The 27,016-nt window shown below is 27.8% G+C and overlaps 1 protein-coding gene across 4 annotated transcripts; it reads right to left on the bottom strand.

The window, feature by feature from the left end:
• Positions 1–8,090: 8,090 nt before the first annotated feature.
• Positions 8,091–14,693, bottom strand: LOC113548436. Of its 4 annotated transcripts, XR_003404884.1 has the most exons (10): positions 14,059–14,693; positions 11,603–11,743; positions 11,359–11,539; positions 11,088–11,271; positions 10,826–11,003; positions 10,521–10,754; positions 10,111–10,455; positions 9,851–10,043; positions 9,543–9,606; positions 8,313–8,450 (listed from the first exon to the last, which is right to left on the bottom strand). XR_003404884.1 is itself a non-coding variant. In XM_026949314.1 (9 exons), the coding sequence occupies exons 1-9, from the start codon at positions 14,353–14,355 to the stop codon at positions 8,278–8,280; spliced, it is 1,908 nt and encodes a 635-aa protein (XP_026805115.1). In that variant the 5' UTR covers positions 14,356–14,693; the 3' UTR covers positions 8,091–8,277. The 4 variants fall into 4 exon arrangements, 3 of the variants coding, with proteins under 3 accessions (XP_026805115.1, XP_026805114.1, XP_026805113.1); XM_026949314.1 differs by lacking the exon at positions 9,543–9,606 and having other exon boundaries at positions 8,091–8,450; positions 10,826–10,985; XM_026949313.1 differs by lacking the exon at positions 9,543–9,606 and having other exon boundaries at positions 8,091–8,450; positions 11,088–11,265.
• Between the last annotated feature and the right edge of the window lie 12,323 nt (positions 14,694–27,016).

Here is a 27,016-nt window from a genome sequence, read left to right as displayed (position 1 = left end):
GCAGTACCTATGTATTATATTTTATTTAAAATCATATTAATTTATTATGTTTGTATTAATTGTTGTTCAGATTTTTGTATTTAGTTATAAGCTCTCAATCAATCTTAGCTCATATAAAAAAGCGAACAGGGGGCGGGGCAGAGAATTCAGTTTTTAAATACAATGATTGTACTTGTAATTTTAAGCAAGTAAGTATATACTTAGTTAATTAAATTCAAGAAAGATTGGAATAGGTACTATCCTAACCAATAAATAACTTAACTGTCTTAATTGTATACGTTTGTTTTAACGTTTTACTTTTAATATATTTAAAATATTTAATATAACTAATAATGCTTATATAATTTATTTTACTATTGATAAATGATATAACGGGAGGTTTATTTTATTTTTATGGAATAACATAGCATTTATTATTTATTTTATTATTAATGTATAAAATATAATTATAATTTATAATAATAATAAATATAATATAATATTTTATTATTATATTTACAAGTATATACCTACCTATATTATTATACATATTTTTTATTTGTTAGATGTATACTATTACTATATTATATAATAATTGTTATAAACTTATGAGTTATCGTAAAACAGTTTGATTAGGTTCAAGATAAAAATAAGTAATGCATTAAAATGAATTAAAATATTTTGAAAACGTTGTTTTGAATAGTAAGATTCATAATAAATATAAACGTGCGTAAATGTTTTAAATTCTCATAAAAAATGTTTTTGAATCAAAATAAAATAATTAACATCGTTATTTATCGTTTAAATATGTATGTAATTTCACTATCAAATTTTAACTTAAAATGTCGATAAAAAATTTTTTTGGTTTTTATGTTTTAGATTTTCTGGTTTACTTATATAAACTTTACTACTTATGAGCAACCTTTTATTCAAAGTATTATTCAAGACTTAGATTTAAACAAATATTTATTGTTCACTACAAAATAAATGGCGAATTTTGTAATTTTAACCAATTTTATTAAAATACTTATTAAAAAAATAGTGGCTATATGTATCTTTAATATTTTTAAAAAGCTTTAATAGACAGTTATAAAGACCTTGTTTATTCTATTTTAAGCATTTTTAACAACACTAAATATTTTTTTATCAACAATAGCTAGGTACTTGAAAAAAGTTGAAAATTTTTAATGTTTAAAAAGAGCTCAAAAAGTCAAAATATTTGTATCGTGTATAAAAAAATGATAATATAAACATTTTGTGAATTTTTCAAATACTTATAATTATTTGTTTTTGAATTTTGTATGTGTTTAATGTATATATATAACATATATTTTATATTAATAAGTAATAACTAATAAGTATTATCAATAAAGTAAGTACTTTCTGAGTACTGAGTCTTATAAAGCAGCGTCCACTGTATTGGTTTCGCGACATTTTACCGGTGATATTTTGTCAGTATACCAGCTATTTGTACCGTATGTCGACATGTCGACTGTGTAATAGAAGTATATAACACAATATCTATTAAATGTTTATATAGTTGGATATTGATATATTTTAGCCTGTAGGTAACTTTTTATGCCATTAGTAAGTAATTATACAATATAATATAGCCAATATATATACTTTGGTATTTACAGTCCTACACAGATATATGCAGCCATGTAGGATGCAGATCATGTGTTATCAATTTTAAGTTACTACCTAAAATTAAATATTATAACTGTAATTTAATTATTTTTCATCACGTCTCATCTGGCAACTATAACTAGGTAATACAATTTGTTATACTATAAAACATTGAATTTTTTAATTAGGTAACTATAGATAACTAGGTAATAGGAAATGAATACCTAGTATCCAAATTCTAAATTCATTAAAATATTTATATTCTTCATAATTTAATATTTACGAGTATATACCTAGTATATTATTGAATTCCTGCAAAATATGATAAATTTACTATACCTATAGGCTATAGGTATTAATACGGAAAATGGCATACAAGTAATTAAATATTTTGGATGTATAATAATGCAAATTGTATAATATATTAATATGTTTAATAACTTTTTTAATGACATTTTATTTATCATTTATTTATCATTGAACATAAATAATTATCATTTTACTGCAGCAAAAAGTGTACTTAGGTATTATTAGTGAATCATCCTTTATAGAATCACGCTTATATTAGTTGAATACATATTATTATTGTAAAGAAATATCTACGCTATAAATTAATTAATGATTGTCCATCTTTCTTGATTTCATAAAGATACCTATAATGTCGTTGAACCTTGCAAAAATAGGACCCATCCAATGTTAGACAAATTATATTTACTGGATTTACTACTGTAATAAGAATATAATTTTGTGCAGTTGTCATAATTTATTTTATTTGCTTAATATTCAATTTTTTCTATGACACAGCAGCATAATGTTAATACAAATTTTTCGTTTTTTATCATAGCAACTAAGATAATAATATAATATATACGTTTTCACTAAAATTAATTAATTTTTTAAATGTACTCAGTAAGACAGTAACTCATATCGTATTATATTTACCAAAAAAAAAAAATACTATTTAAGCAGGTACATATATTCTTTTTGAAAGCACCACAATATAATATACAATCCTAGTTTTATCCATATTACTGTCAGCTGTATATTTTTATTGTTTTTTCACGTCATGACAATCGGACTTTATCTATACATGGTTTCATTTCGTTAATCGTTTCAGCAGATCCGTAGGTATATAGTGGTCCTCACCATTGACTTTTTTAATAATATAACAACTACTTGTCTACAAACTTAGTACATACTTTAAATATATTCCGATATTAGTTTTCCAGTTACAAACTTTTAGGTATCTTATTACTTATCCAAAATATGTCAAATACGTATAGATGCATTTCATTTAAAAAAATTTATTTGATCCTACATTTAAAACCTATAGGTTATATTATAAATCCCAATAATGTTATGCTGTTGAGTCTGAATTTAGTGATCAAACTTATTTTTAAGTTATAACTAATTGAAATTTATGGTATATTCATATACACCCAGCAGGACACTCGCTCTGACAATTAAAATCGAAAACATCCCTCGACTTGCTATTAATTTTAATTCTATATTACTTTTATAATTCTACTATATTATTTTATATTATTATTCTTTAAACCAGTGGTTCCCATTGTTCCCAAGGTTAGGAATCCCAACCTTTTTCATTCTATGCCCTCCTTGTAAATTTACAAAAATCTCATCCCCCTTCCTAAGTTAAAGTTTTGGCGAATTTTTTTTTGTGAGCGGTACATAAAAATCATATAAAATAACTATAAATTTATACAATATACAACTATTTACTTTTATTATTTCCATCATTTTAAAAAATTTTTATAAATCAACTTACGAAGTAATAATAATAAGTATAAGAAACAATTATTGGATATAAAAACATTGTAAAACAACAAAATTATTTTCGTAATTCCATCAACCATCATCACTATATTCCCTCACCGGTTGTAACCACTGCCTTAAAAATAATTCATTATTTATATATTAACTGATTATTATTTATTTTACCTGACGTCTTTATAAATTATGAAAATAAAATAATATTCTAAATATTTATTTGTTGCAGGACGTTTTTTAGCAGGATATTTTTGGTTCAGGTTCTTCTTAAACCGGATCAAATATTGCGGATCAATTGTCGCCGGAGGTTAAATTATCGAACCAAATGACATACAACCTTATATAAAACCATCATGGTCTCGAAATTAAAACAAAATTATTAAAAGCAAATATACATCTGGCGTGATAACTAGCTCGACATTGGTTTCAGATAATTTATTTTTTCGCCGTAATTTTTAAAACGTTGATTTGAATGAAAATTTGTTTTAAATATGGTAAAATTGAATAATTGTAGTGCAGATGCATAAAAAACCAAAAATCGTGAACTTTGTAAGACTATAACTCAAAAACTAATGATTTGCGCCCATTTCTTCTTGTACCATCGTTCTAAACTCATTGAAATACACAGGTTTTCGAAAAAAAAATTGAAAAACTGGCGTATAGGTGCTAAACTAGATGTATGCCTATACTTTTTTACAGTGAAACCTCCCTTAACGAACACCTCTAAATAGCAAATATTTTTTGAGGAACGGGAATATTTTCACTACTTTTCTATAGGAAAACCTCTAAATACCGAACACTTAAATGACATTTTAACTTTTGATTTTAATTATTTCTGTCGTTAATTTGTAGAATAAGAAAATGCATGCACATACGAAATGACCGTGTCAAAATATGAAAAAATTTAAAGTAACTGATTTTTTTAATGTATGTTAGTTTTAATTTTTATATTATCAATTTTTTTTAAACTTTTTACCTACGAATTTTTAAAAATAATTAAAACAAAAATAAATTAAATTTATACTTATGTATTTGTATAACTAAATAAATAAATCAACTTTTTAACTATAATTTAAATTTTTTATTTCTTTAATATTATTTCTCCTTAAAAATACCGGACACCTCTAATTAGCGGACAAGCTAACAATTTCAGCGACCGAGGGTGTCCGGTATTTATAGTAGTTACACTGTAATAACTAATAAGCAATTGAAATAAAATAATATTTAAAAATATCGAAATTATGAATACAATGTGCATTAAAATCAAAATAAAAATTACGATTTTATATATTTACCGTCGTCAAAATGTCTGTACCAACACTGCTGAAAATTCTAAGCCTTGTTCCTAGTATCCTAGTCCTGTTGTGGATAGTAATATATTAATATGTATATAGGTACTTACTAAACAATTCTGATGTGAAAACATTGCACTTTTGTTCAAATATCAACAGCTGAAATTGGTAATTAAAATAAATGGTCACTCATCTTACTACCTTAGCGGCTTAGCAAATACCATTTGAATCTCCAACCATGCATTCATGACTAATCACAATTATTGGTTACCGCCATATTCACTTTTCCATGAGATGTACATAATTGGAAGAAATATCTTTTATTGCAGCGCAACAAGTAATAAGGAGGGAATTCACGTTCCGTTTAAAAATAATAAAATAATATTACATTAATTTGAAATATTATAGTATATTATTATATTATTTTTCATTGTGAAATCCACGAATCTAAGAAAAACGTGACACGTAAAGAATTACGAAATAAACGTAAAATATGTTTTTTTTTTTTTAAATTACAAATATAATTTTTAAGTCAATTATAAAATATATAAATAAATAATAAATCATAAATATCGTATAGAATTATAAGCTGTTAAAAAAAATATCATAAATACAATAAATTATTAAATTATTAAATGAAGATATAAGAAATTGAGTGTTTGACCGGTGATTGCTATCATAATAATGCAATTATCATTAAATAATTCACTATTATTAAAGATTATACCTTAGAATTTAAATTTAAATAATTAAATTCACGAAATTGACTAAGTTTTCTTCTTAAATACTATTAGTTTTTTTTTATATGTACAAATTTTATTGAAATTCACACTTCAATAGCACTCTTATTAAACAATATTTATTCTTATTAAACTGATCAAAAAATTGTTTATAATTACATCTTTGATGAAAAAATTATGATTTTCTAATTTTTACAGCATTAGCAATTATACTCTCTTAAATATAATTATACAAATTTTTGATTTTTATAACCAATTATTGAAAAATAAATAATTTAATGTACTTACCTGATGAGATAATTGCTGAAATTACACATATTTTTTTTAAAAATTCAGAGATAAATTATAATATAATATAATCAGATCTACATTATATAACACTATTATATTATATGAATGATAAATATTGGAAATCATTAGACAATTTTAACCAGCCACAATAAAGCATGATTTTTTGTTATAAGGCTTAAACAATAAATAACAACACCTTACAAAAGCAAGTCCAATAGAATATTAAACATTTTTTTTTTTCAATTACATTAATTATTTTATTCAAATTTATTTATCATACGTATGATTGGATATTTTCATTTTCTAATGATAATATTATTGAATTATACAGTTTTGGAAGTATTTGTAAAGTTTCAATCATAGTATATTATAATAAACAGTGGTTTCAAAGCTTGATATTAATAAAATATTGGTATGGTATACTTAATAATAATATTTTTATGAATATTAATCAACTATTATTTTAAGGTTTAAACAGTATAATTGTATGGTTAAGAAACAAATAAAATAGATAAAATTATTTTCTCATTAACAATTTATTTTTGTTAGTTCCAAGTTTGCAGCTAACTTCTATAAATATATTATTTATTATAATTTATAAATTTGAACTATTAGGAAACTGTAGGTTTATTCAATAGCAATAAAAATACATTTAATTAATAAAATAATATTTTAAATGTTTATTATTACTCAATTTTTACAATTAATATCTTGGTTTGAATGGTATATCTCTAAAATTATAATATCATTAGAAGCTATATTATAAACATATAACTAACCTGTTTTAAGTAATAAAATTATTGTGAAAAATAATAATAATTTAAAGATATCTTATGTATGTATATTTAATAGTGTATGGTTTTAATACCAGGAAATAACATAAATATATCAATCCTACATAATATAAATGCAATCTAACAGATTTTGAAAAAAAAGATAATCAATATAAGTACAGATAGATGTTTACAAAACAAATAAATAAATATATTTAAACATGATACCAATTGAAAAAATATTCTTTATACAACAACTAATGTTAAGGAAATTATTGCTATAATTTATTAATCAAAGCGCACATAAAAATAAATAAACATTATATACTTTAACAAGTTTTTAAGAAACTGTTCTTTTCATTAATAGAGTGCAGCATAAAAATGCAAATTTATTTTTGTGTATCAATAGATGCATTAATTTATTAATTTTGCATTTTATAAAATTTAATTTTTTTGACAAATATAATTTTTTTCAAATATCATTAATGTGAATACTAATTTAAATACAGAAGTTATATTTCATAAATCACAAAGTTATATACATGTGTCTACCATACATAAACATATATAAAGTATGTATTGTTTAAATTCAGTCGTCGTTATGTATTTAAAGAAAACAAATGTTTTCTGTTGGTTGTCTTATCAACTTCTATAATTAATTTTAATTTCGTAACTTATCCATTCATACTATACTATATTACTTCTACAATTAGATTGTAAAATAATAGTTTTCTAAACCATATAGTTAAGACAAATATTTTTAGGCATTTACAAATTTCAAGTGGACAATTCATGGCCACTGTAAATTAAAGCTATATATTCTCTATAACCAACATTAAATTCTATAAATAGAAAAAAGTATGTTATCTAAATGCAAACTAAATATAAATAAATCATCGATAGAAACTTAAGCTCAAGAACCTAAATACTTTCAATAAATTTAGATCAGAAAATATTTCTATTACTAATACACGAGATTACCCTTTGAATGAAAATGGCCTAATTATTTTTATTTACAATGTTAATACCAGTTTTTATACATAAAAAGTTAATAAAAAAAAAAAAAATATGTAAAAATATTAATAATATATGATATATAAAATATACAATATACATATAATATATTATATAAATATATATTTTGTAAGATTAACTTTAAAATTTGTATACATTAATATTAAAGTATATACAGTTAAAGTTAGATTTACGTTCAAAAATAAGTAGGGAGATTATAGTGCATCACAATAGAGGTAGACTCTTTATGTAAGCTTAATAAAGAAACCAAAAATAAGAGAATTTATGATTAGAGAGCTCCTACTATCATTTTGTTGGTGTGAGAGATACATACTTTAATATACAAAAAGGTAAGGGCACATTGTCTTAGAAAGAAATATTAATATTATGACAAATAATTAAAAAATAGTCAACTGAACAGATCATCAAAACAGTTGATCACATATTATTATACATGAATGTTTGTTGATTTGTTGCTCCATAAACACAATGGAATGGGAAAGAAATGAATATTAATTAATTTAATAAAAATTGTGAATTATAGTTTGGTTTGGATTGAAAAATAAAAGTAGATCAAAACTCAATTTGATTTAGCATAATATTAAAATCTATTGATATAATGTGTGCAAGAACAAGAATACAGATTCGATACTTAATTCAAATTTTCTCTTAAGCTATAATATCTCACGTACACATAAGGACAAAAAAAAAAATTTAAAAAAAAAAATTAAAATGAGGAATATGACGAACCTTGCGTATTACGCATGCTCGTTATTTGTTGACAAGATTTAGAGGTGTTTCATCTTGAACAGGTTCTTCAATTATAGTTTGTACAGCTGCTGAATTGGGCGATGGCGGTTGCTCTACTTCATAGCTTTCTTCTAATTTAGCGTCTTCTGTTTTTTTAATTTTGATTTTTTTCTTATTCATGCTTATGTCCATACCTACACAAGAATAAACTGTTAAGTATATTTAACCGTTCTGATCCATAATCGGACGACTCCACAGTGAGCTGTAAGTGGGCATGTGAAATTCACAAACAATATGTCTTCGGCTTATAGTATTAAATAGTAATATAAATATTTATTATAATAATAATAATGGAATTTTTATATAGAGTAATACACAGTTAACAATTTTGAACCCATTTCCATTAAGCATTACAAATCATATTAAACAAAATTTAAGATACTACATTCTTAACAAGTTCATTTATCCTTATTACTTAGTTAAGCAGATAATAACAACCACCACCCACTAGCTAATAATATTAGAAAGTAAAAAAGCAAATATTCTTAACTATCCACCATGAAAATGCTTATAGTTGGAATGAAATACGAGTTATCACAAAACAAGAATTAAAAAGTAACAATATGGCCCAATTCAATATAATCACGAAAAACAGGATTTTTTAAACATACATTTAATATTCTTATCACATATATAATCAAGTTTAAAATTTTACTAGTTACAAAAAAAAGTAGAATAAGTTAATTTGTATAATGAAGAATTTGATTATAATCCTGTATTAATTAATTAAATATTTAAATGATTATTATGTACTATAAATAATGAATAAACAATAATATATCAAATGTAAGCATATAAAACATTTAGTTTTTATACTATTTTCCTAAGAGGAAGAAATTTTTTTTTTTATTAACTAAGTCTCGCTTTTAATAACCCCAATATTTCTAATTTTTGACAACTAATTTATTTAAAAAATACTTAATATTATAAAAATTATAAATACTTAATATTTTTAAACATATTTAATTTTTACACAATTTTATTATAACATGTTATGATTACAAAAGTATTATGTTCATGCTAACAAAAATAATGCATTTATTATGAAACTTTTTGTGATAAGTTAGTAATTATGGTGAGTTTTTAAATATAAACAATAAACTAATTTGAAAAAAAATATAATAAAACTAAGCATATTACAAGCTGTTTTAAATATAATAAAATAATAATAATAAACAAGAAATTTGACTTAATATCATCAACTTTTACCGCATTGGCATTCTTACCTGAAGCAAGCGTAAAATCTTGTATAATTGTCCTGACCACCGCTTAATTTTAGTTTTTAATGTGCTGCGGTTGCATAAATATATTAGTGTACCAAAAAAAAAAAAAAAAAAAAAATACAATTATTTGGCACTTAGCTATAGTATTACTACACAACGTGAATAATAAAAGTAACTAGAAGGGTGTTAGTTTAAGACAGAAAGGAGACGTCCGAAATTTTTTTAAAAACAGAAATATATTAGGTTTTTAAATAAAGAAGGAAATATATTTGATTTTTTTCTAATATAATAATATAGGCGAGAATGCTAACCGTTGTCTGATCGTTTTCTACGTTGTCTAGTATGAATGGTATCACGCCTCATGGTGGGTGGTCTAATTTTTCCATGTAGTTTGTAGTATAATCCACAGGCGTTACATACTGGGTCTTCATTTAGTCTTCGCCATATTGTTGAACACGTAGTTCCACAATTGCTACACATTCTCTGAACAGACGATTCCCTTGCCTGAATAAAAACATTGTTTACAATAAATAAATTATGAAGTATATAAATTACTCATAATTATACTTACAGTACGTTTCCTGGGTATGTTTGGTGAAGCATTTATATCTTTAACTTGCTGTTGTACTTGATGACCATCTGAATACCGCCTAATTGTAGCTTGTGTCTGATATATCTTACGCTTTTGGTCTGATGATACTAATTTACCACGTACCACAGTAGCACCCTTGGGTGTGCCAGGAGACTGACCATCATCACTTTCAGTGGATAGTTCTTGAATATGAGTAGCAGCAAATAACAGCATACCCATGCGGTCTGATGGATCTGTCGGTGCATTTGATTGACCTTGATTATTGGCCCATTCACCAACTTGCATTACTTGTGGACGTAATTCAGATGTTGTACCATCAGGATTCTATAAAAATAAAAAATATTTTATGATAGTATACTTGTACACCTATTATAATTTTGAGTACTGACTTTTGTTTGAAATATTAAAGTTTGACCACTGCCTTGTAAATTAGGCCATGCATAGGCAGGTTTTACTATAACAGCAGGGGAATTGGAACGGATTTTTTTAGTTGTCCAATTTGTAACATTTCCTTCATCTGATGAATTAGTATCATCACCAGCAACTTGTGTACGAAAACCACTTAATTCCAATGCTCTGGTCGGACAACTTTGCTTACGACGGTCTTTGCTCGAACTAGAAGCCTAATAAAAACAAAATAAAATAGTCAAAATAATAAAAATAAATTATTTTTATGGAATTCAATGAAACTTACCCAGGATGTTGGAATGCAATTAACTAAAGAAAATTGCTTCTGGCCAATTTTATGAGTACCATTAACAATTGTACCATTTACCATTGGGAACTGAACACTAGCAATAACTTTTGGTCCTTCTTGTTGGTCATAGCTTTCACTACCATCATCATTTTTAGTACTATACAAACCATTGAAACTATTAATATAATATATTAGTTTGGTTGTGAATAATAACAAATAATTATACATTTTTATTTAAGTTATATGCAATTGTACTCACTATTCCTCATCATATTCGTCATCAGGTTCAGTTTTAACTACGATAATATTTTCATCGTCATTATATGTTCCATACTCAGCATTATTGTCAGTACAAATAGTGTCATCTCCTGATACAGTTTCTTCCGAATCGTGAGCTATTGTCACTTCTGCTGCCATTTCATCACACCCTTGAATAACTTCAACTATATATGAATAAATGTGATATGAACTTACATACCTAAGTGTATTTAAATATACACTATATTTCAAGTGTATATTTTAAAACTTACCATGAGAAGCTAGAGATGCATTTGTTTCATACGGTGGAGAAGTAGAACTATTATTCATGTTATTAGCTGAATTATTGGCCTTAACGTAACGAGGGTCAGATGATACACCCGATGATGACGAGTGATTTGAATCCGCAGGACTGTATACATATTCAGAATTTGGTGAATTCTTAACTTCCTCCTATTTTAATTTAGAATAATATAAATTTTAATTCTATCTATTCATTAAAAAGGGAATTCTTACGATTGTTGGCTTTTTAATCATGTCAAACAAAACACGTTCTTGGCGTTTATATGTTTCTCTATGGCTGTAACACTGTTCAGTATTTTGCACACATTTTGAGCAAAGTTTATTTGGCAAATCTTTAGCATCGGTAATTTGTACCTAAAACATATTATAATAATAATAAATATATTACCAGGACTGCATTTTTTTCTGTAACATTATACTATATTATAAAACAATAATTTACAATTTGATTTTATGATAATACATCTAACAGGTCCTAAATGCATCAACTCCAGATTATTAAACAGCTGTTTATAAATAATAATTATTAGGCTATTTTGTTTTTTTTAACATAAAATTGTTTTGAATATTATAGGATATAAGTGTGATGAAAAATAATTTTTTAATTATAAAATAATATATTTTTAAATAAAACGTTTCATTATTAGAATATACTATTAAAATTTAACCATGAAAATTGGTAAAACAATTGGTCAATAAAAACAAACAATCTATAACAGGTAAATAAGTATTCTAATAATAATCAGATTAAATATATATAATTATAAACTGAAATCATTTAACTTGGAAAAGTAAAAATAACATTTAATTAACTATCTCTTTTATATCATTTTATTAGCATTCTATAATAAATTAATAACTATTAATTACAGTAAGGAAAACAAAATATAAATGAATAAGTTGTCTAATACGTATATACCTATTATCACAATGAATGCTGCGTGTACGATATTATATGACAATTTGTAAATTGACTGTTGGTGATAATAGGTTATTATTTACTCAGTAGTTGATCATTATTGTCACCGTACTGTACTCGATAGTCAGAGAAATATTGTTCAAAATTTCTTGAAAAATAAGGGACGGTTAAAATTAAAGAATATTGTTTTCCTACTGATTAATGTAGTATACTAAAAAAATAAAAAACATAAAAACATATTATTGGAACGTCAACGGCAAAAAAACGGCCACCGACTACCGCGCGCTTTCGCCAGATGTGCGACGCATTTACGTTTTCGGCGCGTGGTGATGACGATGTATGGCACGGATAAAGATCAAAATTCTACTAAGGCGGATAGGTACTAAAGTATATTATCTTGGTCCGAGACGTGCGGAAGTCAACAAGTATCATAATGTCATTATTCGAGTGAAGTTATAATTTTTTGAAAATCGGACCCGGAATATTGGGTGCTACAGAAACAGTGAGTAATAACATCAAGAAAAATAAACTGAAAGAGTGAAAAAAACCAATCAGAGCAAAGATAATGAAACGCGGGCGGCGTGATGATAAAAAAAACGAGGGGCACAGCCGCCGCAGAGCACGGGAGATACCGTGGCGACTATAAATAAAACCTGTTTGTGCCGAAAGTTAGGGGGAGGGGGAAAGTAATGTGCGGGACACGCAACGAGGGAAGGACGAAAATAAAAATATATTATATCAAATAAAAATAACTCGCACGCACGCGCGTACGTAACACTAAAACATGTGTGTGCCAATGATAAAAACGACGCGGAGAGCCAAAATGTCAATATACACATTATTATAATATCATTACGGTAGTACGGTACAACAATATTAACCGATAATAACGATTGTTCGATTACAGAGTAGTATTATAATACTACTACTTTACACGAACGAATGTCAACCATATAATATTAGGTATCATTAATATTAATATTCTCGGGTTTCCGCTGAAAATCGTTTTTACAATCGTCGTATTATTGTTACACACACAGTTGTTGATTTTATATTATATACATCATTATAATAATATATATATATATATATATTAACATAAAAACATAAAAACGGCGGTGATGATAATTATCGAATGTGCGTGTGTGTGCGGTGACAACGCAATCACACGCGTACACAAGTACGCACGCGCGAGCGCGAGACGCGTGATTACGCGCTGCCAAACAATGGCCTATCATAAAGCGGTCGCCATTATCAATAACGTTGGCGGGCCGCGGGCGGCGGCGGCGATCCGATCGCGCGCGCACGCCCGTTACGAAACGAGCGGCCTACCGAGATACGGCGGACGGGTTTGGCGCGGTGGCCGATTATTATCGTCCGGCCGGACGCAAACCGTGTTCCGCGGGTGGCCGTACACCGCACGCACGATACGCGGTTGACGGCGACGGACACGCCGCGCAGAGTATGATGCACGGACGGATAGATAAATAAATATTGTGGATAGATAAAGACGGAGTGAGCATGATAAAGGGGAGAGAAATAATAATAACAATAAGTCGCGGCGGCGATGATAAAACCGCGCAACGCCATTATCGGCAACCGCCGAACGCATTATCACGTTTTCGTGTTTTCCCGTATTATCTCGGCCTGTTAACAATATTTTCCGTCCTGTTAACAAGACGACCGCCCGCCATAAACAAATAATATTGAAAACGATAATTATGATTTACGCGCGGCACTGTCCGCTTACCCCGAATACACGGTAGATTTTCTCCGGCAACGAGGGCACCTGGTTGTTGAACACCGATTCGCCTTCATCCGCTTTTAGCGTGTTCAGGCACAGACGACACATCTGATAGAGATCCGTCGGGCTCGTCGTGGTCATTGTCGTCGTGATCGTAGTTGTCTGGCTCGTGATGGACATCGTCGTCGTCATTGTCGTTGTCGTCAACGCCGTCGTCAGTGTCGCCTGTGGTGGCGGTGGCGGCGGCGGAGGCGGAGGCGAAGACGGTGGCTCTTTCGTCTCGCCGTTGGTGCTGGTGTCCATCGCGCGTGTCTATACTGTTGTGTGGCGTGCAGGTGGAAAACGAACTGAATAAATCGTTCTCAGCCCAAAAACGGGCGATTACACTTCTTTGTCGTCGGTTTTAACTGCGCTGGCTGCTCGCACGCGTATTTGGCCCGGTCGATCGCGTTACTACATAATAAAACTCGTTGTCTCGGACTGAGTATATTTTTTTTCGAAAAAAAATTCCTTCGAAAACGATTCGGAACGCTGAGAGTCGATCGTTGGCGGGTGGCCGACGGGCAATACGTACGATAAACCGTGTACACACGAAATGACGCTATCACACACGGACGATTATTAATCTCGGTAAACGCAAATGGCGGTCCTGCACTGACTGCGGTGGTGGCGGGGCTGGGGGGCTTGGCTATCATCGTCGGTCGGGCCCGACCGCCGTAGTCCCATCACCCCCGGCCCATCGAACGGCCACACACCGCGACCCCCGACACCGCGGCGTCGACGCGCGAACCGTTCCACGTTGGCGGCACTGCGGACCGCGTTATCCCAAAACGACGTCGACGACGGCCCCCACTCGCCCCTCACCCACTCATGGAGCGCGAACGCCACCGCTGACAACAAAGAACCGCGCGCGCGACTGATGCAAGGACAGTGTAATCGACATAAACGTATTATCGCCGCCAAGGAGGTTCTGACTTTGGAGAGCTGCCGTCTCGGCTCTAAACAACCACGATACATTATAATATTGTGAAATATTATACTATAAGATCTTTCAATATTCAATAATATCTTTTGTTACCATGATATTTTTGTATTATTATATTTTACATATTTTATGTACATTGTTATATTTTGTTAGCCTGTCGTTACTAATGGTATCATTTTAAATTTTTATCGTTATCGTTTCTCCGTTGATTCTACTTGATAATCGCCGGAAAACACGGAGCGAGCGTCCGTCGATAAATGTAAACATCACGTCCTAATTATAGGACACTGCTTGACAATATAATATCTTTTCATGGGATACGATACGTACTATACAGATCACTACCATCTAATGTTAGTAGTGTAGTAGTGTGACACTACTACTCACTACATTATAGTGTGTGTCTACTGACTACTACAATGCCCCAGCTATAGCAATCAGAAATGCTTTACCACTGTGGACGAGTAAATAAGTGTCGAGCTTAAATCATACGTCACGCAGTCTAGCGGCATCGTACAATATTCTTAGTCGTGATTAACCACAGATTTGTGCAATAAAAATATTATAATTAATGTACAATGTGCATTTTATCTGTGTAATTAAGGAATAATCGATTCGAATCTTTAATGTTACTACTTAAGTTTCAAACAAAATTGAAAATATCAATTTATTAACTATTATTACTTTTCAGTAGCTAGTAGGTATTAATAATGCTGTGGTCACTAGTCAGTGAAACTTCCATAAAACGAAATATTTTTGAGAACCAAATTCATTTAGTTTTACTTAAGTAATTCTAAATTTCTCTGTGATATTTTTTTTTTTTTTGCCAATGAGTCTTCGTAGTAATATGAAACTTTCACCGTATAATTTAAACTCGTATATAAATAATACTATAACGTAATGAATAAAAATTAAGTATGGTCAATACTGAATATTATATTATGCATACAAATATATTTGAATAACAACAAAAACTACTAAAATAGTAATTTTTCAATAAAATATCAAAAATTGTGATTTTTTAGTATTTTAGTTAGATTTGTGTAAAAACTTATGAAAAACTATGCATTACATTTTTAAGTTGCTATAATTAAATTGAACATTTTATAAATTTACAACTATGAAATAATTTGCTATTTTCGTTATTTTGACAAACATAAAAATTTAATTTACATTTCGCCTCCGTATTTTCGATATTTTAAAAATATCATTAATATTACTTATAAAGAATCTGACCTAACATATATTTTCTTTTATCAACATTTACAAAAAAAATTTAAATGTTAAATGTTGTGGATTAAAACAAGTCTAATTACTTTGAAAATTGCATTGTGTGAAAACAATGATTTTCTAAATTATTGTAGAATGTTTCAATTTTCTATGGTTTATATACATATATTTTTTTAATAACAAAATATTTAATATCACTTGAGGATTAATCGTTAAAATACATTTTAATTTCTTAACACATAAAAACTTGAATTTAAACGCTCCTAACAAATTTAAATAAATGCCTACAATATCTTATACGTATAAATATAATATTTTATGAGCTTATAAACATTGAAAGTGACTTACAGACTTTGATGCAAATTATTATTTATTCAAACCATATTTATCAATAGAATTTCTTCCATATAATCGTTATTTTAACGGAAAAACTGTAAGCACTAACGTTTAGAACTAGAACACAATAATTAATAATTATTTATTCTGATATTTAAGAATACCTGAATATCTAATAAATTAACTGGACAATAAGAAGTCAACTGTGATTGTGATACAATAAACAATTCAATATTGATAATATTTTTATACAGTCAAATAGGTATAGCGTATCTGACACAGTGGCGCACACAGGGAGGGTCAGGGGTGTCAACTGACACCCCTTAGAGAATTGGTAGGTGACTAGTGCTGTGTGAATTGTGAACTAGGATGAATATTTGCATATATAATTTTATTTTTAGTATCTTTGTTAGTAAGAAAAAACCAAAAACACTTAAAATAAGAGTTATACTATGCCTAAACTCAGATTTTACTGGTGGAGGTGGGTGGGTACCTCGAAATATATATTTTCGACACCTTTGTGAAAAATCTACTGTGCGCCACTGATCTGACATAGGTACTGTCTATCGTCTATTTTATTTTTACTTATGAAAATACGAACCTAAAAAATTTTTCATAAGAAATAACGCAAACCTAATTTTTATCCAAGTATAATTCATAGACTATTATTCTTGAACCTTTTTTCGATTACGATTCATTACTGAATAAAATATTTTATATGCAATAGCCAATAGGTTAATATTAGTACCTAATAGGGAATTAAGAAAATCTGAAAATGTAATATAGTTTCTATGATGTGTCCAGTAGGTACTTACTACAGGCCCCCTTCCCGAAATTTTGGTCATAGTTCACATCCATCAACGAAAAAATAAATATATCATAGAAAACCAAATTTATGACCAAAATAATCATGCAATTTGTAAACAAACAACCTTATGAAAGAAAATTATAAAATTGTCGAAAAATGTTTACATTCTTAAATGTCAACATTCATAGAACAACGATAATATTATTGTGATAGTATGAATATATCCGGACACAACTTTACTTCTATCACGGCGGCACCTATAAAACAATAGAATTTTTGCCACCACCATTGCACCTTTTTCATTACTTTATTATCTATAATGTATACACCTATCATGTTGGTAGATATTATTAACTGTGGCAACCATGCATAAAGCATAATATTATGATCATAGACCTTAAATTCATAGACCGGCCCTGCCTATTTTTTTTTAATAATACGCGTCGACGCGTCGTGAACTACTATTGAGGACGCTAATAAGTGATCGAGTACCTATTTGAATTTTGAGAGATTGATTGACCAATATACGCACACAATTATAGGAATATCATACATAAAAATATATTATTTAGTATTTATTTAATTATAATTTGACTGTCACCAGCCTTATGCGTATTCGATTCGTATTCACAGGACCGGCGCAATATGAGTATAAGTATAAAATATAAAAAGTATTCATGCTAAATAATAATAATGTTTATGTTGTTGTTGTAAAGCATTTACACTTACAGTTTATATACAAGTTATACATTTATACAAATTAGGTATAAATACAACATCTTTTCAACTTTTTTTTTTTATCTAAAAATATAAAATTATACTTAGTTATGTAGTGCTCCGGAGTCCGGAACCCATTGCCTATATCACTGTTCTCGACTCAATGTTCTAATATAGGTAGTACAATATCACAAAACAAATTTTACTTTTTTTAAATACCTGTATAATAATGAAAGTTATTTGTTTATAAACGAAATGCGTTTACTGTGGCATTAAAAAAAAAAAATAAAAATAACGATTTATAATAAATAATAGTAAGTACACTTTTAAATTTTAATTGATCAGTAGTATATTATAATTGCATTACGTAATTAAATATTATGTTATATTATTATTTATAATTCATATGGTTTAATTAAAAATTAAAGATATTTATACCAATTAAAGTCACCCGCATTTCAATTATTTGTTAATATTCAAATAATATGTATAATTTATCTAAATTACCTGGGCCGTATTAGCGCATAGGCATTATAGGCACTGTGCCTAGGGCCTACGAAAATTTTTGGGGTCTATAAAAATAAAATGTGTGGTTACTATTTTTTTTGTTACAATTATTATGTTTAATACTTATAAATACAAGGGATAAAAAAATATTCAAATTGGCGTAAAATAAGTTTTTTTATGATTTTGACAATTTAATTTTTTATTTATTTGTAGACTGAGTAAAATTAATTGTTTTTAAAGATTTATTAAAATTATTATCATATAAAAGTGTTAATTATAAATACTAAATACTGAAAGTTTATAGTCAATTAACTTTATTCATCATTATAAAATATTTCTATTTTTAAAAAAATCTTGAGGGTCCGGACCCCTGGACCCTCCTCCAGCTACCGCTTTACCTAGGGTCTACGATTGTATTAATCCGGGCCTGTATATTATAATAATATATATACTATATAATATAGGCAATGAATATCTGGTATTTATTAAAAAAAAATGTTAAAGTATTAAAACGTCAAATAAACTTACATAATGTTCAATTATATCCAATTACCTATGTTGCTAAATACCTAATAATATAATAATGTAAATAATAAATATTGTGAAAACACCCTTTCCTATAATATTCCGAATTGAAAATAAATCATAAATAATCTGTACTAATACAGTGAATATTCGTCAACGTGCATAATTGCGAGATCGTTGAAAACAAGGAGGCATTTAAAAACACATTTTTATATCACTATCTGGTACATATGGTAGATATTATTCCAAAGATACAACAAATTTCTATAATATAATTATTTATTTTTCGATTTTGAGCAAGTATTTTTTACCATGTATAATAAAAAATATTAATTAATTAATAATATACTTAAGGTGGATGTATCCACCTTGAATAAACTGTTAATTTATTACTCATCTATAAACTATATTACGATAGAATGAACATTTTATGTTGGATCATATTATAAATAACGAAAAATGTTAATTTATTCGATATTTCTATAACTTCTGAATAGATGCATCAAATTTTCACCATATAAACATATCATATAAGTACATAGTAAATTGTAATATCACATAAAAAACCAACGAAAAAAATACTATTTTGTAAGATAATACATATCTAGTCGACTATAAATTTATTAAAGATTGTAAAGTTATTATGGTGACAACTGATTGCTAGAATGCGTATCATTATTCTTATTTAATATCTAAGTGTTAGGTAAGGTATAGACGGTATAGTAGGTGTATACAGTATAGGTACTGTATCTATATTTTATACATATACCTTACCTTACGCGACCGTAGATATTTTCATACACAAATACCTACTTATTATTCGTATAATTTAATTATTTTATCATATCTTACTCAGTTATTTTTGAATATTTAATTAAAATATTTCTATATCTAAGATGATTCAAAGATCGATAAGTGTGTTAGAAAAATATATTATAGGTAATTATTATTACGAGATGGTAGGAATAGGAAGTCTGATCGAAAAATGCCCAAGTATAACCTATGAATTACTACGAATTACCATCTCTAGCATTACCTATGTAATAGTATGGACAACGACACATTGTTGCATACAATTATAATTTTACGATAAAAATAACTTAAAAAATCCGTATTGAGACACACTAGAATAAGTAATTAACTAATAAAGGTACATTTTGATGTATCATGGGTAAGATTATGGTTGATTATAAGGCCAAAATTGCTGGTTATAAGGAGACGCCTTATCTATATTATAAAATAAAGAAAACAATTATTATACAAATGTAATTCTATCCACGAGTATTAGGTAGGTACCTGCATGGATTATCCTATTACACAATATTTTTACATAAATAAATAATAATTAAAGACAGTTCATCAAACATCGTTCTTAATCACTATACATTTATTTAGTATTATATTACTGTAATGTATAAATAACTAGATAATAATAATGATAATGTGAATTGTATTTAATTTTAAATAAAATAATTAATATTTATATATGTGGTCGTATCCTCTAATTATCTATTTGACTAGAGTGCCAATATTACTCTATACTGCTGGCCCTTGGTACGATATTACGATTGAAGAATGAAGTGTATTAGGCCAATAGGCAATAGGTCATCGCCATACATGATTAAGGTGTATTTATAATATTATAAGACACAATAATTATCAAATACAATGCATGTGCTATGTGTACCTAGCAAAAAAAAAAAAAAAATTAGTCGACAAATTATAAAATTATGTACAAACGGTATCAATTTTTTCAGATGAGGTGAAATGGTTTAATACATTTTATTTCAACTCGAGGAAAAAATGAAATCACCCCTTGTAAATCATGTCATTATCATTTGTTTGATATAGACAATCCAATAGTAAGATTAATTTTTAATTTAAAATAAACATAAAATAATAACAGAACTTATTATAATTATTTAATTTTGTGTATAAATTTTTATACCTTTCAAAGTATCCAATTTAAATACACAATAAATTAAAAATATATTAAATTATATTATATTATTGTATGTGAATTGTCGATATAACTAATTGTATCTTTCAGTATCTTTTTGTTCCTGTAGATAAAATATATTTCATTTAACTATACCATAAAATATGTAATATTGTAGTGTATACCTATATGTATTTACTTCACCACCTCCAATCCGTATAGAATCTTTAATTTGTATTTTTAATTTATTTTTGATTTGTTGATCTTTACAAAGCATATTTTTAATTACGGATTTCGTGGCATCTCTACTTGCGTTTTAGTCAATCTTCTTAATTTTTTCTGCAAGAAGTTAAAACTGCACATGCGATGTGTATGAGATGTTTTGGATGATCATATGACATCATTACAGTCACGGCTCACCTGAGTAAATAGTTATACGTTCATGATATTATCTCAATAATAAATTAACCTAAGTGCAAATTAATTTTATAAATACCAATAAGTAATTGAAAATATAATTTAACCTTCCGAAGTCATTATAACCAATTGTAACGATGTACGTAGTATACTGTATTTAATGTTTACTACAACGTTAATTGTAGATATAATTAATAATCCATGTATAATCGTAATACATTTTTTTTTTTATACTCAATTCATTTACTATTTCATCTTTATAAACATGTTTTTATAAAACGAGTATTACACGAAATATATTCAATTATATTTTATTGTAATTTGTAATTATTAAATTTGTTTATTCAGCCCGATATATTTAAGAATGGGGATGAGCTCGTTTGAGATATTTAGGCTTTTGTAGAATGTTTTCATATAGGAGATACATGTACCCCAACAAGTTACATCACCGAGTTTTATAGAACACCTATAGACTATATTGCTATAATACATTATAATATTAAATTATACTACAGATAAGTAACAAGTTAGTAAATCTAATCTGTGGTAGTTCTAACACAAATAAAGTCCCCTTTCACACAAAGATTCCCTAAGTTACGTTCATGTATCTTCGTATAATAGGTAGTTTGCATAGATGTGTTTTAGTGTTTTACTGTCATTATCACTCCATACGAAGTGCAGGTTGACATATCTTAGTTTTCCATTAGGTAGGTAACCGTATGTTAAGCGGATAATGGACCATACCGTTGTATGGCCGATTCTCAATTTAGCATTACACTGTTATAGTACCATTACTAGTACCTATAGTCTATATACTTAAAGTTAACACTTATATATATACACTAAATACCGTTTAGTAAACGCATTACGTCAGTAAGTATTCTATACGCAGTACAACACAACCGTATACTTATGCCCCTAGCCTCCCATTATAGTATGATACATATAATAATACCGTACCTATCGCTAGCATATTTTTTTATTCAAATGTAAATTTATAATAATTATGAATAAAAATCATAAAAACTAAATATGCTGATAATCAAAATGTATTTATATATTTTTTCTTGTCTTAAATATTATTTTAATTTTAGGTACGTAGAGCCTTAAGTGGCTTACCCCTAGTAAGTTATCTACTATTGTACCTACGTGAATTTTGTACCATAATTGTTTTTTATTAGGATAATGGATATAATATGTAATATATAATATATGGTGTAGTACTGTAGGTAGTGTACAATGTATAAATATAATATTATGTATATTATGGAAGTATATCACTATTAACTTAAAATATTATAAACATTTTAGATATTGTAGGTAGATCAGTATATAATATAAATTATAGTTACTTATTTGACAGCAAGCTGGATTTTATTAGGAATCAAAAACATACTTTTGACATAGGTAAACCAAAACTGGGAAAAGACTAGAAAAACCATGTGATCTAAATAATTAAATTAATAACCTAATGAGTAATGAAAAATAAAAATAAAATTACCTCTAATATTATGGAAAACAAATTTACGTTGACCTTCTTGTTATAATGTTATAGGTATTAATATGAAATGAGTGATCAAATTATAATAGGTATAAGTTCATCAAAACATTCAAAACAAGATCTTATTTCAAACATATGATATAATATTTCATATATCGATATATTATATAGGTACTATGTGAGTATATGACATATTAGTATAATAAACATGATCGATTATCGATTTTACGTCCATTGACAGTCTAACGATAAATCGTTTTATTGGTATGTAATTATGCGTTACAATGGTACGTAGTGATATCGTCAAAATCTATTTTTAATTATAGTGAAAATTCAATCAAAGAATGTTGATACACAGGGTAACTTTTACTATTTAGGCATTAGTCATTAGGGCGTTAAAAAAAATGGTTGATTCTAAATGGGAAATGTTACCACTATTTTCTCGCTTGGCTGCGGTCCTGTATCTAACCCTTTTTGATTATTTGGCGAAATGTATTATAATGATATTTCGGCCTGTTACAAATGTTAAATACACGTATCGAATCAAGTATAATCTTATTGAATCGCGAGTCCCATAGCCTACAGGTAAAAGCTAAAACATGTCACCAGTAAAAAGTAAAATAAAATAAATCATAATATTTAAATTGTATTTTAATAAACGTAAAATACATTATTATCCAGATACTTGGTATAATTAAGAGTCTTTTCTAATTTAACATTAAAATCGTTTCGTATTTCCCCGTTTTGTTAACTGATAAACCGTTCTATAGCTACAATAATATTATTGTTGGACTGGGACCATAATATATCGGCTTCAGGAAATCTACATTTACTTAATTGACCCAATTATCTAGTTATTTCTAAATATCACATGCACAAAATATAGGCCCCTAATACATCGGGCCGGGTGGCAAATGGCGATTTACATTTAATGGCTAGTTCGCCCATGCAATATTATATTACACTTACCTAAATATTACATCTATTATATTATATGAAATAACTTGATAACATATTCTGACTTACTGATTCATAATCGTCTAGCTGTAACCACTAACCACTGAAGCTATGAGTATGACATTAGGTCAGTAGTTCGTTTTATGATGTTTTGATTTTCTATGAAAGGATTTTCCGAAATTTATCTCCTTAGGGGATTAAAACGGAAAACGTTTTTTTTTTTTTGGTAGGATTTTTTTTTTTTAAATTCATTGTTTAATGGATAACTAGTTCCTAAATAGAAATAGTCAACACTTTTTTTAATAATATGAAATATGAATAATGGAATGGAAATTCATATTGTTTTCCTTACGAAAAATTGGCAATTATATAATTAAACAAAAAATAAAGAATATCTTATAACTACGAAAAAACTAAGATTAATCATGCTACTATGGTTCAAAATGCAAACAATATCCCTATATTTATTCCTTGGTGGCTCGGTTTGATTGTTATTAGTTAACAATTATTTTAAATTACCTGTTGTTAAATTAAATTGATTAATCGATATAGAGTTATATAGTAGTATGTATTGACAAATTATTTTATGAATGTGTTCCTATTTATTGGAATTTATAAATTTTAAATTATAGATATAATCCTTATCGTCAAATTTTCTGCCGTCAACTTAATACCGTCAAGTCAGTGTAAAAGTCATTGGTCACAAACTCACTAACACGGCTGTAATTGTGGTCACAAAATATAATTTACTATCCATCGTCTATGCATAAACTATAATAAAAATAAAAATAATAAAATATCAAAAAAATATGTCTGAGTCACCGTCCGGGTGGATATTAATATTATATTCACTATTCAGTCAATCATTACGCGTCAGGATGATATTGGCAACGCTATCTACCGCTGGGTGTTTGAAATATTCATCGTGTTGGTGAATAACGACTGTGTGCCTATTTTGCACCTAAGCGGCGCAGTAGTATACTGTTTTCTAATCATATTTTTCATTTAGAGCTACCTACACTCAATTCTCGGTTATCTTTTTTCTGTACAAAATAATGCTTTTACATTATATCACAACTGCTCAAGTTTTTTCGTAAGACAGATTAGTAGTTTATTTAGTTGTGATATCATACGCGATGTTGCGATTTACATATTGTATTATTGTAATCTTGAAATCAATATATACAATAACATACAATATATACTAAGTGTATCTGTACATTTTAAAGTGATCCAATTAATACAATTCAACAAATTGTTGATTTGTAAAAGATAACTGGGGTTAGAATAATGTAAATATAACGAGACAAAAAGCGTCCTGTTCGAAGTTTGTTGGGACAAAAGACGCGATGCTCAAACGAGAAGTATAGTCGTCATAGGACCAGTGGAGTAACTAGGTGCAAAAAGGTCTTTAGCACCCCTTGATTTTTATATTTTTTTTGTGTTGTTCAAATAGAGTTAAGCTTAGTAGGTGCACTCTCTGGGGCAATCGTGCAAAGGCAAATACAAGTGAAAATTGGCAAAAAAAAATTTATTTTTATAACTATAATTTTATACTTGTATGCATTTAATAATTTTACTATATTTACTTATTTTTCGTTATAGATTATACCTACACATCGAAATGCGTCAAAATTTTGTTTTACCGTTCTTGAAGAAAATTAGGATATGAATAATGAATATTCCATCATTGATGATAGACTCAAAAGAAAGCCAACAAAGTTAAAGATTTCTGAGTTATCTTTCAAAAACACTTGATGTTTTCAACTCATGTACAAGTCTGTTCTAAAGTCATAAGAAATCTTGGTTTTTTTTAAATTAGAAATATAAAAGATTTCAAGGATAAAATCTGTTTCAAAACATATGTCTCATTTATCTGGCCAATACTTGAATATTATTCAGTATTATGGAATCCGTCGCAAATAGGTTTTAAGTGTTTAAACGAATCACTCGAATGTGTTCAGAAAAGATTTTTACGATACATTGCTTACAAACGACAGTGTATTTATTTATTTATTATTATATAACGGGTACAAGGCCCAAATGTGCAATATTACATTTTACATTTATTTAAATAATCTAATATATAGCAACAGAAAGTAATTAAAAATATTGGTTAATATAACTTAAATAATACAACATTTTGACGACATAAAGTAATAAATAATTAACAAAACACATAATAAATCAGTAATATAGACTAAATAAGGTAGGGTGCTTATTGGCCAAATGCATCATTTGATCAATTGGGTAGTTCTTACCATAGTTAGTATGATGTAAAGGAATTACAAAAATTAAACATGATCTATTACTGGTGAACTGTCATATTCTTTGTTTATACCATTAAGAATAGTTCAAGAGAGTCTACACTTGGAAAGTGTGGATATTTCACGCCGATGTAATGCCATATACTTTATGTCCAAACTTTTAAATTTAATTGTATAATGTCTTCTGGAATTAGTAAAATTTTTGTCTCTCAATAGGTCATGTCTCGTTCCAGTCGTTCCTGTCTTACATTCTCTATAAAAAATAACCGAATATTATAATATGGATATAATAAACCATGCACCATATTGCGCGTGAGTGCAATAATTTAATAAATATCTACAAATTTAATACAAAAAGTGTTTGACACCCCCGTATAGTAATCCAATTATGATTTCCCAATATTTACCTATATTTGTACTTTATCTTGTAATTTTTAATTATTTCTGCTACAAATTTTAAGTACCTAATGTCCTAATTAAGTCAATTCATGTGTATATAGTTCTTTTTATTTTTACTACACATAGGTACTGTATTATTTTTGTTATGTTATTTGAATTGTGGTTGAGCCACTTGAGCTGCTGCTAAAACAAGCGTTTAAATAAATAATGCGGTACACTGTATAATATATTTTGTATTAAGCAACTGCCCCTTACTTCTCTCCCATTCTTGGCATCCGTATTCGCCCTTGATCTAATGTAAATCGGTAATGGTCGGCCAATATACCTGTGGCGATTTAAGTGTATTTAGGTTAAATTGCATTGCAGTTTAAGTTTG

The sequence above is a fragment of the Rhopalosiphum maidis genome, chromosome 1, assembly GCF_003676215.2.
Source record: "Rhopalosiphum maidis isolate BTI-1 chromosome 1, ASM367621v3, whole genome shotgun sequence".
Taxonomy (NCBI): Eukaryota; Metazoa; Arthropoda; class Insecta; order Hemiptera; family Aphididae; genus Rhopalosiphum; species Rhopalosiphum maidis.
Note: the sequence above shows the minus strand (reverse complement) of the source record. Positions and strands in the feature narration are given on the sequence as shown.